The sequence below is a fragment of the Cyprinus carpio genome, chromosome A25 (assembly GCF_018340385.1).
Source record: "Cyprinus carpio isolate SPL01 chromosome A25, ASM1834038v1, whole genome shotgun sequence".
NCBI lineage: Eukaryota > Metazoa > Chordata > Actinopteri > Cypriniformes > Cyprinidae > Cyprinus > Cyprinus carpio.
Window position 1 is genome coordinate 4,309,655 of NC_056596.1, and position 20,859 is coordinate 4,330,513.

The window sequence follows — 20,859 nt, forward strand, 5'->3', positions numbered from 1 at the left end:
TTGAAAATATTTACATGTATATACATTTATATATTTATATTCTTATATTTTATATTATATATAAATATATTTAATATATAAACATAACATATTTTTCTTAAATGTATACATGCATGTGTTTGTAATTATATATACATAATAAATATACACAACATACACGCATATATTATGTAAACAAAAACTTTTATTTTGGATGTGATTAATCTCTATTAATAAACTTAAATCACAAAATAAAAACAATAATTATTATTATTATTATTATTATTATTATTATTATCATTATAACAAATCAAAATTCCAAAATCAAAATTGGTGATCTTTTTTGAGACTTTATTGTTATTTTTGAGTCTTTATAGTTATTTTTACATTAAAAAAATGATTATAAATGACATAAGGGTGAATACAGAATTTTAATTTCCAGATGTACATGTAGCTTTATGCAGTTTGACTGAAATGTTTTCCCAAAATTATTATGTAAGTATTTGGACATGCGATGGGTTTAGCAGGTTGACGGTTTTCATTTGGTCTGTACAAGCGATATCTTTTGCATAAACTGCCACTGTTGTCACATTCCGAAATGTGCGAAATGATTTTTTGTGTGGGCGGAGCTTGTATTGTAACATAGTAGTACTTGGTTTGTTGCTGCAGGAAGTTTTGAATTGTGGCTGTGGGCGGTTCTTGTATTGTGGTTGTGGGTGGGGCTTCTGTTAACATGCAGATCTGAGGCAGAGAGTGTGAGTAGTTTCTCAAATAACCATAGACTGTCAATGTATTTTCAAGTGTGTGTGTCCTTGTGTTGGAAATCAGATATGAGAGTGTGAATGTGTGTGTAATCAGTATTCTTCTCAGGCCAGTCGATCAATGGAAGCTCAGCAGCTGGTTTTGCTTGCTGAATGAGATGGCAACACCCATCAGGTTTGTGTGTGTACATGTACGTGTGTGAGTGTACAGTGTAGTGTTTATGTCTACGTGCGTTTGTGTGTGTATCTTCGAGGCGATTGGTGTTAGTGATCTGACTTCAGAAAATTCTTTAGGACAGTCAAGTCGTGCAGTGATGCCTAATGACAGTGCTGCTTAAAGCTCTGATTAAGGTGTGTGTGTGTGTGTGTGTGTGTGTGTGTGTGTGTGTGTGTGTGTTAAAGAGGCTGAGGTAAGCATTCCCAGACTAACGCTTTCTTTAATTGGATTTGTTTATTCATCAGCAGTCCTGCTGGATTTACTGCGTGAGGTAAATATGCCGATAGCACCAGCAGTTAGCCTAGATCCACATGAGAGCATCAGCTCAGATAATTAATGTTTCCAAAAGAACATCAGATGGGAATGTGTGTCAGAGCTGTCTTAAAGGAGAAAAACATAACAGTTATTCATTATTAAATTTTTTAAGATTCTTTTATGAATAGAAAGTTCAAATAATAGCATTTATTTGATGTTGAAAACATAGTGTGTGATAGTACACATATACAACATTATACTGTAAATTTTATCTTTACTGACACTTTTGATCAGTTTAATGCATTATTGCTGAATAAAAGTATTAATTTCTTTCAAAAATAATCTTACCGACCCCAAACTTTTGAATAATACTGTAAGTCTGTGGAGGATTGTGTGTTTTGGGTAGTTTTAAACAGAATTTTACAAAAACTGGCATTAGTAATTTGTCTGAATTTACACCATTAGTAGTACAGTTTTTGTTTAAGTCATAGTTTTTGTCCTTTAATAAATATAATTTCATCAAATTTACTCAAGATTTCATCATATTCATTAATTTTAGTCACTGAGAAAACCAGACATTTTATATATTAATTCTTATATAATTAATTCAATTTTATTTTTTATTTTTTCAAATGATCATGTCTTTCTAGATGTTTCTTTAAGACAATTAGTAATGCTCCATAATGTTTTAATGAAAATAATTCAGTTAGCAATTTTCACCTAACCTTCATTATCATTGACGAAATTTAACAAAAATTCTTTGAGAAACTTTTTTGTCAGTAATTTCATTTCTTAGGAATGCAGCCTACATAGTGCATACTATATATTATAATGGTAAAACAGGGCCATTGCATTGTGGGACGGTGTAATGTTAACCTATGCAGAAGCCTATGAAGTGTGTAAGTGTGTGTTTTGTGGTTCTATAGGATTGATTTACTTCGTTGAATCTCCTCTCTGAAACATTCAGATCAATCGGCAGCGACTAAAATAGAAAGTGAGCTGAGATTTGTGTTCTGAAGAGAGGAACAGAGCATTGTAGAGGCGATGGAGTTACAGAGGTCATGTGATCTCTGCCAAGGGTTCGTGTTTCAGGAGATGATGTGTGTGCGGCGTTCAGCAGATGCCTGGAGACAGAACGCGATTCATGAGCCTGAGTGAGAGAGAAAGAGAACTGTTGGTGAAAACTGAGCTAAGTGTGGGGGTGTGTGTGTGTGTGCGTGTGTGTGTGTGTGTGTGTGTGTGTGTGTGTGTGTGTGTGTGTGTGTGTGTGTGTGTGAGAGAGAGATCCCTGGAAGTCAGTGTTAAAGAGGAAAGAGAAAGGAGGGGTGTGGTTGTGCTCCATTTCCAGATAGATAGAGAGGATGACACAGCTAGCAGCACAGACAGGAAGCTTGTTGATGGATGACAGACTGATATCAAGAGTCTTTCCATATAATAGATGAATGCAGAGTTCAATTTCCACTACACAAACTCCCTGATGGATTCGCAGGAAGATGATCGGCTCTGTGAATCGCATTCCTGCTGGAACAAACCCAGGTCACACCAGCTTAAAGGAATGTTCTGGGTTCGACTGAGCCATAACGATTCGGAAAGGCAACTTTGACACATAAAAGAAAAATATTGACAGTTTTTTCTATCAGATTGAATCTGTATCTCCATACACACTACAGTACAAGTGTTCTGTCTCCATTTAGTCAGTGTACTAACAAAAACCTTTCATTACATTTTTATGTATGAACATGAAACTGCTGTGGTAAAACTGCTTATATAATGTTCTATTCAATATTTAAGAATTCCAAAAAAGGCTCGTTTAGTTGACTCAAATTCATAAAAAAAGTCCTCCACCTCCAAAGCGATTTAGGGAACTTCACAGATCAAATAATAACAGGTCTTTACTGAATAATTCATGTAAGTACTTTAACAAAAATTCAAGCTTCACATTTATGCAAAGCATCTGCTCTGTTTGTTTCCATTTTAAGTGTGTCACTGTGAATTGTGCTGAGGAAAAATCTGTTTTAGTCCAAAAGCTGCCATTAGAGCTTGTATTTGAACCTGAGACATTCATTTAAAGGGGACATTGGATGCAATATTCACTTTTACATGGTGTTTGCATATAAGCAGTGTGTGGACACAACCACCCTACAATAATGAAAATCCATTCACTCCTTTATTTTAATGCCTAAAAAGCCTAAACAGTCTCAATCAAGCCTTTTTAATTTTCTGAGCAGTGAGACATCACGACCCGCCCACGACCACTGACGGACTGTCATGTATTAGAATATTTCCACCCTCAGCCAGTTGTACGCTGTCCGCCATTTTCTCCATGCTCAAGCAGCTGTATGCGATGCCGGTGATTTGTAGTTGAATGTAAAAGTGAACATAATAAGGCCTGTTCACATCACTAGCATGAGCACCACAAGGGAGTGAGCAGCACATATTTTTTCGACATGCATGTTAACAAATGAGTGCATTCACACTGGGAGCAGGAGCAGCACGTGAGCATCAAGCAAGAGTGTCACGTGAGCTGCACTGAAGCGATGGTTTTGTGAATGCTCTCATTTGTTAACATGCACGTCGAAAAAAAAGATGCGCTTCTCACGTTTGAAGTGTGAAACTGGCCTTAGAGCCACTGAGGACACAATACGCCATTGTTTTTGATGGTAACACGCCACTGAATACTCAAAAAATAGAAGTGAGTGGTGAGGTGAGCAGTAGCTCATTATTATTTAAAAAGACATACACTAAATCGGGTCGCTGTGAACAGATCTGTTTTTGACAAGGTAAAGAGGGTGTTGTTTTACACAACTATTGAGGAATTTTAACCAAAATATTAGGCCTGCCCCCTAATAGTCGACTAACCTTTAGTCGACAAGAAGAGCCTTGGTCGACCAAAATGTAATTAGTCGCTTAGTCGCAGAAAAAAAAAATCCACAGGAAGTGGTGAGGTCACGCAGTCCGTGATGGACAGATCGTTAACGGATGTTTTTTATGGTAATACAGTACATCCAAATGCTGGCCTATCATTCATTGACATCAAATATGCCTTATCAGCCGCTCAATCTAATGTTGACCTAGAAAAATGTTCGCTATTCAAGTGTCTGTGGTGAATTTGAAATTGAGGCGCCGGTGCATTCACTTGCTCTTAAAATACTCTGTTATTTTTAGAATCTGTAAAGCCTCTATGTTTATTTGTGTGCACTCACAATGTCAACAAAACATTGCGCTTTTGTAAAATAATGAAAGCAAACAGGATGCGATTTCTGCCGTCTCGGTCTCTGTGAAAGTGAGCGTGAAACTCTGTGTATACTTGCCTTACAGACATAAAAAAATATATCTATAGAGAGTAAAATGTCTACTTTCAAATGAACCAATTCAAATCTGAAAAAATTTTCACAGATTATGTAATCAAATATTCACAGATTATGTAATCCGTATAAAACTTGCATGCAGGCGCATCCACTACTGCAGGGATGTTGCCGAATTAATCTCTTAAGCCGAAAACACTAGTCTATCAATAGATTATTAAAATGTTAATGTAGTTAAATCTTACTGTTTTTCCCTGACACATTCATCATCATTACTTCTGCCTGTGTGCTGTGGCAAGCTTTATGTGTGCGCTTGAGCACTTATTAGGCTATGTAGGCAATTAAAGGCTCATTAGCATGATTTAAATGGTGCATTAATAAAAATGTGCGATTAATCGTCTAATGCTTAAAATTAACTACTACTAGTCGACCAGAAAAACCTTTAGTCGAGGACAGCCCTACGAAAGATGTTGAAGACATTTCAAGAAGACCGTAAAGAATCATACCAACTTGTGGAAAATGGGAATCCGATGCCCTCTTTAAAAGAACATTCTGGGTTCAGTACTGAGTCAAGTTTAGTCGACAGAAATAGTTCACCTAAAAATTTAAATTTGCTGAAAATTTACTCACCCTCAGGCCATCCAAAGATGTAGATGAGTTTGTTTCTTCATTGGAACAGATTTGGAGAAATTTGGAAAAAAAGCATTGCATCACTTGCTCATCAATGGATCCTCTGCAGTGAATGGGTGCCGTCAGAATGAGAATCCAAACAGCTGATAAAAAATCACAATAATACACAAGTATTCCACACCACTCCAGTCCATCAATTAATGCATTGTGAAGCAAAAAGCTGTGTGTTTGTTAGCAAATCAACAAAGAAACAAATCCATCAAGACATTTTAACTTTAAACCATTGCTTCTGGCTAAAATACAAGTCCTCTATCCATAATATTGCCTCCTTTATTAAAGTCATCTAGTCTGAATCAGGAGATCAAAAATTTGGAGATCAAGCACTGTTTGATCGATGATGATCAATACTGTTGATGGGCATCAAGGCATTAACATGTTCTGACTAAAACGCTTGAATCAATGGCGAAAAAGAGGAGCTTTTTCAGAGCTGCTGAAAGAGTGTCAAATCTAAATGCCTCACGCCGAATGTGTCATTTCGCACATTTGTGTTGGTGTTTTGGACATGCTTGAGTCCGTTCCTGTCATTAGTGATGCAGGTCTGACTGTATTTCATCTAAATCAGGGCTGAGAGTGAATCAGGCGGTACAGCGTGAATTTAAAAGAGCTCTTTAATATGGCATTCTGTAATCAGTCGCTCTGACAAGAAACACAGAGTTATTAAAGAAAATTGTGTGTGTGTGTGGATGAAGAGCCTGTGCACAGAACTAAATCGATACCTGTGTCGATGTTTTATATGAACCCTGTCAGAGTTTATCCGCAGCCATCATTAGAACAGAATAGAATGTAATAGAAGAGATATTTAATGGCAAATGACTTTTGGATACAGCTATGCACTGTATAAATGTTCTACATTATGCATTATATAATAGTCAATCTACAAGATACAAAACCATACAATAGACCTAATTCATGAGCAAATTACTATTTAAACAGAAATTTAAACCAAACTACTAAGCGGCCATCCATTATAATTTTTTTCCTTTTTGTTTTCTCGTTATAACGACTTAATGGTTTATGAATGAGAATCATTGTGCAATACGCAATACAAACTGATAGTTAAGGAATGTTTTTTATATTTTTTTCTTTTATATGGCATGAAAACGAATGACTAACCCATTAAAATGTTAATTTCTATGCTTTATTTGGCACTGTTGTATGTAGTTAGATTTACAGTCATAAAAATTAAAACATACAACACAGAATTTACATTTCAAGTGCAGTGCTATTATTATAATTGTAATAAATTATTAAACTGAAGTTTTCATTTACATTGATTAGACATCATTTTTATTAAAAAAAAAAACATTAAAATGTAATGAAGAATTAAAATGGAAAACAGAATTTGTAAAAACAGTTAAGGCCCTATAAGTGGCACAAATTAAGCAAGTTTGAGCAATAACAATAGTGATGATTTATAGCACACACAAATACTGGGTCAAATACTTTATTTTTTACCACCAAGTGCATTTACAATGACTTATCTTGGATGAATGTGTTCACATCAAGCTAATTCTGACACCTTAACATGCTAGCTTTATTTTGAAACATGGTAGTTGGTTTCTATTAAGACATTAACCACTGTGTTCAGAAAACAGCATGAACTGGTAGCTAGACATGCCAATTACCAGCTAGCATGTTCCAGAACATCTACTGTACATGGATTTTCCAGCAGGGAACAAACTGACAGCAGGGGCTGAAAATTATTCAGTCAACTTTAACAGGTTATGTACTGAAGTTACATAACACATGACGTCTATTGAAGTATATTTTGAAAAACAGCAGCAAAAAGTAAAAAGGACACCAACGATAACCTCGTTTTAGGTTCTGCACGGAAGTAACACCTGTTTGTGAAAACATATGCGCGCCTTCCTTTTTAGCTAAATACATTTCTCTCACACTCATTTTCTTCTCTGAATAAATGAAAAGAGAGATGCTTTGGGGAACGGTGAATGAGTCATGAGACTGAACCGAGAAACCCACACACACACTTTGAAACACACACACAGATGCTATAGGATGGTTTCCTAGTGTGTATAATGTATTATACAACATTATTATCACTTTGTGGCTTTTAAGGACATCCCAGATCAGTTTGTGTGTAACGATGAGGACCAAAAAAAAATATCTGAATGATTTCTGAAGGATCATGTGACACTGAAGACTGAAGTAACAATGCTGAAAATTCAGCTTTGCACCACAGGAATAAATTAGATTTAAAATATATCCAAACAGACAAGTTTAAATGGTTATATTTCACAATTTTACTGAATTTTTGATCAAATATATGCAATAAATGTTTCTTTAAACCCTAGGCTTCAACATTCACCAAAATTGTGTGTCATGTGAAAACTGCATCACTGCTGATCGAGGGGTCTGAAGAGGTCAAGTGGTGTCAGTCCATGATGCATCAGACTGACAGCACTCATCTCAGAGTCTTAATGTCTTTATTTGGCAGATGCAGTACAAACAATCAATTTCCCAGCGTGCATTTCTGCATCACATCTCCAGGCCTCCTCCTCCTGCATGCAGAGCATGATTACCGGTTCAGAACGCAATTTCCTCCTTGTAAAGGACTTGATCAGTTGTAATTTGAGGTTTCTGTAGCTATTGGCTCTCTCTCTATGAATCTAAAAGACATTTTCTCCAACAAATTGAAACAATTTTAAAAAGTTTGAGAATAAAATCATAGCTAAGGAAAGGTATATCCGAGAAAATGCAGAGTTCACCCATAAATTAAAATTTTGTAATCATTTACATTTTGGAGCTTGACAGCATGAAAGTAATAAAATCTTTTGAGTGAGGGTATGGAAGCCAGTTTTTGTCTTAGGGAAAAAAATAAAACAGGTCATTGAAATAAAGTTTATCTATTGTGTGATATTCCCTTAAAAATAATATTTTAATAAACTCTATTATTGAGAAGTACATTCTACTGTACAATAGAAATATATTTTGTCATACATTTCACTTTTACAGGTTGTTGAGAAGATATTTGAGTTTTTATGTGTATCATGTTTTGATTAAGGGTACAGTCCTAGTTTTGATTTATTCAGCCATATTTTGCCAAATTCTATGACATTCCAATACTGTAAATTCAGTTTTTATAACTGGATTCTTTGTTTTCCACATCATGGAAATCATAGAGCCCTATACAGAATTAACCATAACTCAAATTATAAGGGAGAAATGCATATAAAATAAAAGTTTGTGTTTACATAACATATGTGTTTTACTATGAATATAAATACACACACATACATGTATATATTTAAGAAATACACATAATATATATTTATATTTATATATAATATATATCATAAATATGAATGTATATATACTGTACACATGTAAATATTTCTTAAATATATACATTTACTGTATGTGTGTGTATTTATATATACATATACACAGTATACACACATATCATGTAAACACAAACTTATTTTGGATGCGATTGATCGCGATTAATTGATTTGTCAGCTTTAGTCGAATTTTGTGTATCAGAGTTTCAAGTCATTAGCTTAGCAACATGCTAACATCAAACTCTATTGGAATCAGCTGTGAATCTAAGTTCCTTTAAGGCAAGTCAGTCCACTTAGCGGTCAGAAAGGGATCATTAATGGAGTTTCTGCCCATTAAGAGCGTATCAGATCAATTAATTACGAGGCTCCATTTCTGTAAGGTTGCTGCCCCAGAAGCTAGCTTCCTTCATAGACAATAAACAGTGAGGCTAGGTTTTGCAGTCTAGCTTATGCTTGTGTGTACATCCTGCTTGTAAAACCCTTGTCTCACACCCAGCGAGAAAACCTGCCCTGTGTGATTGATTCCTCAGCGCTAGGACGTCTTTTGTGTTGGACCTTGTTATTCCTGATTCCAGCTGCCATTGTGGGCTTGTGTTGATGCTTCTTTTCCTGCAGCTTCAGGGTCAATGTGTCTCCCTCTCCTCAGAGAGAGAAAAACAGAGAGTGACAGAGCGGCGAGAGCAGAAAACAGAGACGTTTGAGCTCTGCGGAACTGTTAGGGCTAAAGCATGGATCTGGTTTTTCTGGGAGGAGATGTATTTAGAAGGTCAGCGGCAGATCTGAAGCTCTGAATAGAAACCTAGTGTACTGTTTGCACTCCCTGAGCCAGAGTTACTCTACAGACGCAATAATAGCAGAGAGGCAAGGAGAAGGTCTCTAATGAGGGAACACTCAGCCACACTCTGCTGATTCTGCAGCAAGTGCAACAAATAAATGAGCGGATTCAGCCACGGACCATGAGAAATGGAGTGTGAGTGTGTGTGTCTTAGTTCTAGACGTGTTCTAGAGATCTTGAACACTGCGTTCTGTGCAGGTGAACGATAGGGTCTCATTCCTGACACTTGTTTGGCATTGAAATGAAGGCGTCCTGTTGTAGCAGAGAGACGTGACTGGTTTGTTGGTCATTTCTACCTTCAAATGCTGACTTTAAAGGCCCAGAGGAACATTTTGTTGCACGGATGTTGCTCATTTATACCTCAGGGGACTTAGGGGCGTTTACACAACAACGTTTTCAATTAAAAAAGGAAAAAAAAATATGTTTTACCATTTATTTACAAAACAGTGGTGTTTTGGGGGCCTGAAAATGCAAACTTTTGAAATCAGGTTTCAAATTGCAAATTTTTGAAAACGATACCATTATCGTCTCAGTGTAAACTAAAAAAACATGAATTTGTGAAAATACTGATACCATACGCTAGTATATTGTGTGTTCAGTTAGGTATGTGCACAGGTGTGAAGTGTGTCTTTACAAAGTGACATTGCGAACTACTGGCTTGGCATGCATAATACAGCGCTTTTAGTCAGTTTCGCGGATCAGTGTGAATGGGGGATTTTAACGACAGTTTGACTATATTGTTGTCTATATGCAAAAACATTGAAAAAGGCAAAGGAAAAACTTGTCCTTTTTAAGTGTATCATAATCTTGTAGGTGAAGTCATTTCTGTGCCAGCAGCGTCACCAAACTGAATAGTAAACATTTCCTGAACACTCCCCTTGTCTTCTATTGGTCAGGCTAATTGATAGCCCCGCCCCAAACTAATTCCATTGGTTGAGTCAAGGAGAAATAAAAATAGACACTAATGAGACATTTATTCACACAGAGTAGAAGTAAAACACTATAAAACTAATGGATGGAAGCTCAGATCATTTAGTAGGTTAAAGAAAAACGTTTGAGTTCATATTGAGATTTGAGATATTTGACATCCGATTTTTACAGGCTTGTTATCTTGTCAAACATAAACAATCTCAGAAACATCACTAAGAAAACTCTTAATTTTCTTATTAAAAGCTGAGGGAGGAAAAAAATCTGATTTCTGGTCATTTATACCCATTAGTTGAGATATTAATGAGATCTCAATTGTGGTATTTCTTCCCCATGGGGGAGAAAAAAGTGATTTTTGGTCATTTAAATGAATTGGCAAACAATCTGTACTTGATGTTTTGGTGAACGGATTCAAGAGATTTAAGTCACTTGGAGAACTCAAAGTCTTCTAGAGAGTAGCAGCAGAGCTTCATTAAGTCAATTAATCAGATTGATTTACGGATGAGCCGGAGTGGTGTTATTCTTATCCAAGTGTGTGTTTAACTTTGTTTGTCCTGAGAGGTGTCTGTGTGCCGAACTGACCTACATGAAGCTGAGGTGAAATAAGTCCGCATGAATGTGTGTTTGCGTGCGTGTGTGTGTGTGTGTGTGTACAGGATTAGCGAACAGGTTGATTCTGAACTAGATTAGAGTCTTAGCGTGCTGTTCCTATAGCAGTGACAGATGTGAGGAGGATTCTGCTGCTCAGGTATTTAGCTGCCATCTTTAAGTAGGATTGTTGCCGCTGGGTAACAACGTCCTGCTCCAGACTGCAGTAATTCACAGTCTTACTGTGATAGATTCAGATGTATCATAAATATCTAATAGTAAATGATGCAACAGATGGAAATACGATCACGTCAGAATAGAGAAGATGCGATCTTATCATGTTTATTAGGAACAGCCTCACCGTATCTCTGTACAAATCACCTTCCGGCATTACTTGACATACTAGCTTACCGTGTTACTTACATGCAACCTAACTACATTACTTTACACATTACCATAATGCAGTACTTTACACCCTTTGCCATCACATTACTTTACACTGCCACTCTGTGTTGTTATTATTCTATCTGCATTATCTGCTGTTACTTTGCACATCACCACACTGTTGCTTTACACACTGCCTCACTTGCAGTGCACACATGCTACTTGCATTGCATTATTTTTTAGACTGATTTGTTTTATTTTACACTCTACCTACACACTATTGCTGTTATTATAAGTTACCAACTGCATTATTTCAGTTTACAGTACTTGTTACCTGTTACTTTACATGCTAGTTTGCTGCTTTACTTTACATACTACCTCACTGCATTACAATACACATTATCTCATTGCATTACTTTAGATTCCACACCACTTTACTGCATATTTTAAATTCTGCCTCTCTTTTACTATACATATCAGTTTGCTGCATCACTTTAAACACAAACTCACCACATTACTTAATAGCTTAATTCACCACATCAATGTACAAACTACTTCGTTGCATTACTTTATGTACTTAAGTTATTACTTTATATGCTACTGTTCTAGTATTTCACAAAAACTGGGTTTTCAGTAGGAGGGCTTACCAATCAAACATTTCTTTTCTGTTTTACACTGTAAGGTAATACATAATGCTATTGATAAGATTTCCAAAGATAGATCATTAGCTGAATAATGTTTCAGCTTGTTGCTAGCCAGATGACCAGACAGCAGTGGTAGTTCTTTCATGTCAGATTTATATGAAGAACATTTCCATATGTTCTCTGGTTTTGGCAGCACACACTGTAGGCTGCTTAATTTGCTTTGAACAGAACCCAGCCTCCCCTCAGCAGTGTTAACAGTTTTAACACGGGGCCTCTGGGCCCCATGCTGAATGCTTCCAGCCAAACTCAACCCTTCAGTGGCTTCATTATTGGTCCTGATGAACAACTGGGGCTCATAGTTAGATCACTGCAGTATATTTCTTACAAATCAGCAAATTATAAACAAAATTCTAAATTGGCCTCTTCTGAAATTTTTGTGAATCACTTCCTCTACATATTCCTTTAGAATTAGAAATAGTCTTGTTGACTACCTACATGTATGCAAATATTTTTGCACACATTTTAATTTAAACTTTTTCAAGATGGAAAAAAAATAGATCCACCTACCTTATCCTGCACATAGTTGTGAATTATTTTGTGAGGTTGATTGGATATGCAAATTAATAAGAGAATATTTTAATTTGCACTTGGGAATATGCTAAAAAGATCTTTTCTGTTTTTAGCTTCCTGTAACAGGCTCATCTTGGAGATATGTGCAAAGTATTTTGTGTTTGTGTGGGTGGGCGGAGTTCTTCTGCACACCAGTGATTCTGTTTAATGGTCATTGTCCTTCAAGATTTGCGATTCTCTAAAGAACCATTTTAAGGCTCACAAAGCTTTACAAGTTCTTTGAACTGAAAAGTCCTTTGCTTGTGGGGGGGTCTCTGATATCAGTATCACAAGACACAATATTTACCAGTCTTTCAGGGCAGAAGCAATCATTGCTGGCATCAGGCTTCCTAATGCAAGTTGTAGATCTTTTTTTATGATCATGCGGCAGGGATGTTGTGCTACATGAACAGGAAATGAACATGCTTTGATGTTTTCAATAGAAGTATTCCAGTGCTATGTAAGTGGAAATGAAACCATAATCAGAGATATGACAGGCTGGCAGAGAATAGTGTGACAGCAAACCAAAAAAATAAAAATAAAAAAGTAAAACCTGAGATTCACTGGAGATGCAAGCTGTGTTCCAAAACCAAGTGAGACGCCTATCTAGACTGTTTTAAGGCATTGTAAAAGTGCTATCTATGCAAAAACTGTTGTGAATTATTACAAATCTTTCTTAGTTGCCTTTAAGTTGAATTCTAAGGTAACACTGTATGTATCATTGACAGATAAGGCAATCCCAGAATGCTCTAAAAAGAGCTCTGTGAAAATAAGAAATCAAAAAATGGTCGATCAGTCAAGAGATAAAAAAAAGGATTTATAAAATTGCTAAAAATCTTCATTTGCATCATTCTAAGCAACATGCTAACATCAAACTTGGATCGAGTGCGCAGGGGCAGATTTAGAGAATTGGGGGCCCTAGGTGAAATATAGGAATGGGGCCCTATAAATTTGCACACATTTACCTAGATCATCCTTGAGGTTCCTTTTTTGTTGTGATGCTTGGTGCTCCACAATGCTGCTCCATAGTTGTGTCCAATGTTTCTAAATTTTTCATCTTTCATGTTGTAGACCATGAAAAAGTAATTGATTTACAGTTGAGGTACAGGTTTTCACAAAAACAATAAAAATTATAAAATGATAAACCTCATAGTTGAGCCTTTACCATTTTTTTTTGTTGTTGTTGTTTGTTTGTTTGTTTGTTTTAAGAAAAGGGATGAGTCAGAAGTATAAGTTATTAAAACAGGGTTATATAGGTTGATTTTCACATTGGTCTGAACAAAAACTGCAGGCCGGATTATTGGAGTGTCTGAAATATAGCGGTTTCCCTGGTAACGGCTGTAAACAAAGCAGCGCTCTGCTCATAAACCCTACTTTAGCAGATAAAATGAAAATGCCATTAAAACTTTTAAGGCAGTCGGTTCCCTTCAGAGATTAAAAAATATTGAGATATAAAAACTTGAATTAGTGAGAATGAGAAAAGTGTGTTACCAGCGTAAGCCTATGTGCCTGGGCTCATACACTTTCCAAAGGCTGTCTAATTCTAAACTTTAAAATGCAGTTATTTGTAGTTATTTTAACTACAAATTTAAATGAAACTGAAAAAAACAATGAAAAAGAAAATTATACATTTACACCTAAGGATTTTTTTCTGCGTCCTTTATTTGGGTCCTTCTCATTAATGAGTGCCATTTATTTGTGTAGGCAAGGTGGCTAACTAGGTTTAGTAACGGTTTCCACTTAAAGATACATTTAAAGGAGATTGTATAGTAAGTCTTTTTTAATCTTGTAGTTATTTTGAAGACTCATATCATAAGTAAAGTGCATGGAAGACTCAACAAAACCAAAGCTAAAAAGCTAAAACTCACAGTAAGTGCAGTTATGCATGACCAGTGTTTATTTTTATTTTATTATTTTTTTTGTTGTTGTTGTTGTTGTTTTTGCTGATGCAGGACGCATTAGAATCTCTGTGTAGAGATTTCAATGGTCAGCATGTCTTTTAGTAATTCATCAGAGTACAAGAGTGTTTCAGATCGGTCTTAAACCAATATTTCGTCTTTTGGTCTCTTTTGCAGATGGCATATGCTAGCTATTTTATGTGCACCTGCTGATTTCCTGTGAAGTGGATTTCTCATTAAAAATTGTAGATAAATTCATACACATGAAATCGTTTCATATGGATCCCAGACATGGAAGTGTGAAGACTCTTAGGATTTGAGAGTGAAAAGGCTGGTTGGGACACAGAAACAGTCTTCTCAACTCACTGCTCAGCTGTGTTAGGTGCGCCAGAGGTTTAGAGGATTCATAAATATCTTATGATGGTGATGTAACCTTTGCAATGGATTCCAAGTCAAGTCCCTGAGCTCAGTTAGCACGAGTGCTACTGTGTGTTAAAAGCCTTTGAAGCTGAACTAGTTGGGGTCAAAACAAAGAAGATAGAATCTAAAAGTGCCGATTCGCACGGTTATGCAAGTACACGCCATTGGCTCTTCCTTTTCACAGTTCTGAATAATCCAACAGTACTTAGCTCATAGATTTATGAGCCTATAATGTAATGAAACACACAGTTGACACTTTGGAAATGAAAATGATTTGTGCAATAGTAGTCAAACTCTCAGTAAAACACTCTTTTATCCTCTCCACTCTTTGAATGAATAGTATTCAATAAATACACAATTCACTCATGTTTTAGAGCCAATAACCCACTAGAAGTTTGGTCAATACTGTGTGGTATAATTGTTTATTGATTTAGATGGCTTAAATTTCATATTTTATAATTCAATGCTCTTTTTCTCTGTCTGTGCAGGTAACCGGTAGGATGGTAGCAGGGGAAGTGAGTGGGCACAGCTTCCTGGTGGCATGCTGGCAGCCCATTCTAATTTTAATGCTTGGCACAGTGCTGTCTGGCTCTGCCACAGGCTGCCCATCGCGTTGCGAGTGCAATGCTCAGGAGCGCTCGGTCTTGTGCCACAGGAAGAAGCTGATGTCCGTTCCAGAGGGAATCCCATCGGAAACACGACTCTTGGACCTCAGCAAGAATCGAATCAAAACCATCAATCCAGATGAGTTCTCCACCTTCCCACAGCTGGAAGAGCTGGAGCTGAGTGAAAACACAATCTCAACCATCGAGCCCGGGGCTTTTAACAACCTCTACAGCCTGCAGACTCTGGGACTCCGCAGCAACAAGCTGAAGCTCATCCAGCTGGGAGTGTTCACGGGCCTCAGTAACCTAACAACGCTGGACATCAGTGAAAATAAGATCGTAATTCTGCTGGACTACATGTTCCAGGACCTCTACAGCCTGCGCTCTCTGGAGGTTGGGGATAATGACCTTGTCTTCATATCCCACAGGGCATTTCACGGCCTCAGCAGCCTGGAGCAGCTCACGCTAGAAAAGTGCAACTTGACCTCTGTCCCAACAGAGGCCTTCACACACCTGCACAGTTTGGTCACGCTGCGCTTACGAAACCTCAACATCAACAGCATCAGAGACTACAGCTTCAAGCGGCTCTATCGTCTCAAAGTGTTGGAGATCGCCAACTGGCCCTACCTGGATACCATGACCACTAACTGCTTATACGGACTGAATCTTACCTCCCTAACGATCACTAATGCAAACTTGACATCGATTCCATATTTGGCCTTGCGGCACCTGGTTTATCTTCGTTTCCTCAACATGTCCTACAATCCCATTCAGATGATCGAGGGCAACCGGCTCCACGACCTGCTCAGACTGCAGGAGTTTCACCTGGTAGGTGGTCGACTGATGATGATTGAACCCTATTCCTTTAGAGGACTGAACTACCTGAAAATCCTCAATGTGTCCAGCAACTCCCTTACCACCCTGGAGGAGTCTGTGTTCCATTCGGTGGGGAACCTGGAGACCCTTGCGTTGTACGACAACCCACTCGCTTGTGATTGCCGTCTGCTTTGGGTTTTCCGACGCCGCTGGAGGCTCAACTTCAACCGCCAGCAGCCGACTTGCTCCTCACCTGAGTTTCTTCAGGGAAAAGAGTTCAAGGACTTCCCTGATGTGCTGCAGCCCAATTACTTCACATGTCGCAAATCCAGGATCCGAGACAGGAAACCGCAGCAGAAGTTCGTTGATGAAGGCACCACCGTCCACTTTGTCTGCCAAGCAGATGGAGACCCGACACCTGTCATCATGTGGCTTTCTCCACAAAAACAATTTATCACTACAAGAACGATAGGACGGCTCACTGTTTTCCCGGATGGCACCTTGGAGGTGCGCTATGCTCAGATTCAGGACAATGGGACGTATGTGTGCATTGCTAGCAACGCAGGTGGAAACGACACCGCTTTGGCTCACCTACATGTCCACAGTTACTCGCCAGACTGGCCCAACCAACCCAACAAAACCTTGGCGTTTATCTCCAACCAACCCAACGACAACGGAGCCAATGGAACAAGAGGAACAGTCCCGTTCCCTTTTGATATAAAGACGCTAATCATTGCCACCACCATGGGCTTCATCTCCTTTTTGGGTGTGGTTCTGTTCTGTCTTGTTCTGCTCTTTCTTTGGAGCAGAGGCAAAGGCAACAGCAAACACAACATTGAGATAGAGTACGTCCCGCGCAAATCAGATGCTGGGATGAGCAGCAGCGGCAACGATGGCCCTCGGAAATTTAACATGAAAATGATATAATCCAGCCACGGAGTTCAAAAGACCCTTTCAAAAACAGACTCAAAGACAAAAAAACAAGAGATTCCCCTGCCTGTACAACCTCTGGCTCTGACGAGCTCCCCATAGAGGAGGGGTGTTTTTCCCCCTTTCTAAAGATGGATGTGCAGCACAGGGGTCGGTGCTTTTGTTCAATATTGAACGAGAGGGGGAAAATGTCCTCATGCTTACTCCTCTGTGATGGCCGCTTAAACTCAGCCTACGGGAAACAATATCTTTGAGAGAGGATTTTGTTTTAAAACACTTCTGTTCCTGTGGATTTTTATGGGCAAAAAAACATGGAAAAAAAGGAAAAACTGAACCTCAAAATGTTCTGTCGACCTCCAGAATGCAAAGGCAGAGCATCCTTCTACCGGTTGTCCTGCTGCCCGCATCCTTTTTGTTTGTTTGTTTAACCCATTCTTTTCTTGTTTTCTACTTGAATAGTTTTATGACAGAATAATAGTAGATAAATCAGGGGTGAAAAGCACATTTAACAAACCTAACAGCTGAATTTGCCCAAATTCGTCTTCTACATTGTGTTCTAACAACAGAATGTGGAACATAATAGATTGCATTTCCATTCCTGCCATAGAGAAATGTGTATAGCGCAACTTTCACAGCACATTTCTTTCTTTGTATCTGTACTCTGATGTTTGGTTCTCATTTTGCTTTCGGATCCGTATTTTAATGAATTTGTTGGATAAGCCGAGGGAATTTTATGACTCAAGCATCTGGATAAACAAGTACAGGTTGTTTAATGTTGGATTAATGGCTAGGCAAGTGAAAGCAGCAGTAATTATGTAACTTTTGTTGTGTGTTTTGCTTTATTTTTATGTAGAAATGATCGCTGTAGCCTGCAATGAGCATTTCTGTAGTGCCTGGTCAGGTTTAAACCCATTTAATGGCATAGCAGGATCACATTTTTATATAACAAACCCATTCCGAGTTTTATTCTCCTGAGAAGCTACACCAAGAATGTACAGCTCTATCTTAGAGTGTGTATGTGCGAAAGCAAGCGAGTTCCTAACAGAATCAATCATTTCATCAAAAGGTGAGAGTGTTAATATGCTCGACAGCACTCGATCACCTTCACCTGCTGCCGTCGCTGGGTCTCACACCTGTCTCATGCTCTCAGATCTGTCTCATGGGTCTTACACCTGTCTTACGGTCTCATGCCTGTCTAATGGACTTAGTCTTAGACCTGTCTTATGGTCTCAAATCAATTTTTCTTTACATTATATGAAACCTTGGTACCCAAAGAAACTGCTTTAAAGTTACGCAGTACATCTAAGGACTGACGCGGTGCTGGTTTGTTACAATGACAGATATCTACTGTAGATGCAAGAGGGGAGCAGTCCTGGGTAATGTTGTTTCGCATCTGTTTCCACAGGCGGTAAAAGCACAACGTTAGACACTGTTTGTGAATAAAGAAGTGGGAGTAAATTGAAAGTAGGCATGTTTATGCCCAAAGGAGAGCACAGTTGCACAGTGCTAGATAGAGACCGGTAAAAATAGACTGGTTAGTGAGTATGAAGCAGGTTTTTGTGCTGAAATGCAACAGTTTAATGAATTCGCTCCACAGTCAAGCTATGTTTTAAGTTTGCGTTTAATCTGGGCCAAGCAGGGCAGGTGATTTCCATCGAAAAGAACAATGAGCTGTGTTTATGCACAGGATTTTTGCTCGGGTGAAGATGGGTTTCACCTCACTAAGTGGTTTGTGCTTCTGACTGAGGCTGCAGATGGAAAAGCTGCACAGATGGTTTAACCCTTACTGATCCACTTTAGAGTTAATCTGACACATGCACACACACACATGCACACCTGAATCTTTCTCTGATCCTCTGCCTCTGTGGTCTATCTGCTGTTCTCATCCTATTACGTCGAATAAATCTTTATATGACCTCTGCCCTCTCTGACATTCAGCCCAGGATGATAATGTGCATTAATGTGGTCCATTATATTCTTTTATACTAAAGAAAAAACGGAAACCTAAAAAGGTGAAAAAATCTAGTATGAAAAATGTTTCAATTGTTCTGTGCAATAAAGGTAATATGCATTTTGTTTTCTTTTTTTTTTAATTAACACAATTTTATTGATGTTGAATTGTTGAAAATATGGTATGTTGTATTAAACAATCTATGGAGCTTTTTTACAAAAAAAAATGTGCCTTGTTTATTTTGCTCTGCAGGCGAATCTTTGGCGGTTGCGCAGTTAATGTGAAATAATATTAACCAGCAGGTAAGAAAACGGTGTCATTTTATCATAATTGGTTTCTTGTGTCCCTGTCGGAGTCATTATGATAATGCAGGACCTTCTGAAAGTTGTAAAGTTATATGTAAGAGCTGAGCGAGAACAAATAAGAACATTTTTTGATGTTCTCTGAATAAAAGGGTTCAAACATGCAGTGAATTGCAACGACAAAATGCCTGGAAGTCATTGGGTGCTTCTTGTAAAAATAGAACATCATATTTTTAGCGCAAATGCATCGATCAGATTTTCACTATGACCAGTTGTGAAGCTCCCATTAACACTCATCCAGTGCCTATTAGCTACCAACAGTACAGCAACCTCATGACCACCGGTGATAAAATCACTGTATGAACAGGGCTTAAGAAAATCACTAAAAATGAGTAGATTTATTATTATTAGAGGCTTAATGGAGAAAAGAGCTTAATACTCTAAGTGGTTTTAACAGTGGTCATTGTCTGATCCTAGCTCATGGAAGGACAAGGAGCTGGTAAGATGACTGGATACCTGCAGGATCATATCAGGGAACACACAGAAAACCAGGTGCCACTGAAATAATATTATGCATTCTGTAGAACTTTTCAAGAGCACTTTATAGGGCCTTGAGAGCATAAAAATTAATTCACATCCTCATACTACTGGAAATAATGCTGTAATCACGTACCGAAAGAGGAAAAAGAGACACACAGAGAAAATGATGGATTTCTTTAGAGATGCAGAATCATCCGGAAACTCCCAGAATGAGGCACTCTGACTAATTTATCTAATGAATAGAAAATAACTGTTTGGGGTTTATTGGATGCTGACTGACGCATACAAACAGAGACATCTTAGATTCGCTCTCTCAATGTTGTTTTCATTCCCGATTTCCTCTGACAGGCATGTTTCACGATTTCATTATAGAACTGAAGATTAAGGTGTAATTATCCATTTGAAGGGTGCTCATTGCCCTTCAAGAGACACAGGAATAGAGCACTTTAAAATCGTAAAAGCTTTTATTTTATCGCCATATGCATATGAACAGGATTTAAAGATGGCCCCTTGACAGGAATGATATTTCCTGCAGGTTGAGTTTGCTTCAAAAGTCTCAGCTAAATTAGAAATGCATGCAGTCGTTCTGTCAGTAACACATTCTCACCTGCTTATTCTCGCAGATTTTTAATATCACAGACAGTAGCAGCAGGAATTTTAACACCCACCACCTGTCAATACAAATAAGATTCAGAATCAAAGCCTCACTTACTCAAAACAAACCAACAAATGCATATACAAACATATATAGAGAAAAATAAAAAATATAAAAAAAAATACAAATTTAAACACAAAACATAATCTTAATAACCAAAAAATATCCAATACAAAAATATAAGTGCAGTATCGACATAAAATATAAGCAAACATGTTATTGTATATTGTATATGGCCTACACTTAGAA

General features: G+C 37.7%; 1 protein-coding gene across 6 annotated transcripts in view; it reads left to right on the top strand.

Annotated features, from left to right (window-relative positions):
- Positions 1 to 19,235, top strand: part of LOC109059824 (leucine-rich repeat and immunoglobulin-like domain-containing nogo receptor-interacting protein 1) — a 74,799-nt gene extending 55,564 nt beyond the window's left edge. For all 6 annotated transcript variants that reach the window (XM_042715078.1, XM_042715079.1, XM_042715080.1 and 3 more), the window contains one exon: positions 15,300 to 19,235. In XM_042715078.1, coding sequence (XP_042571012.1) covers positions 15,312 to 17,159 — 1,848 coding nt within the window. In that variant the 5' untranslated portion in view covers positions 15,300 to 15,311 and the 3' untranslated portion in view covers positions 17,160 to 19,235. The remainder of the gene's footprint in view (positions 1 to 15,299) is intronic.
- Positions 19,236 to 20,859: the final 1,624 nt, after the last annotated feature.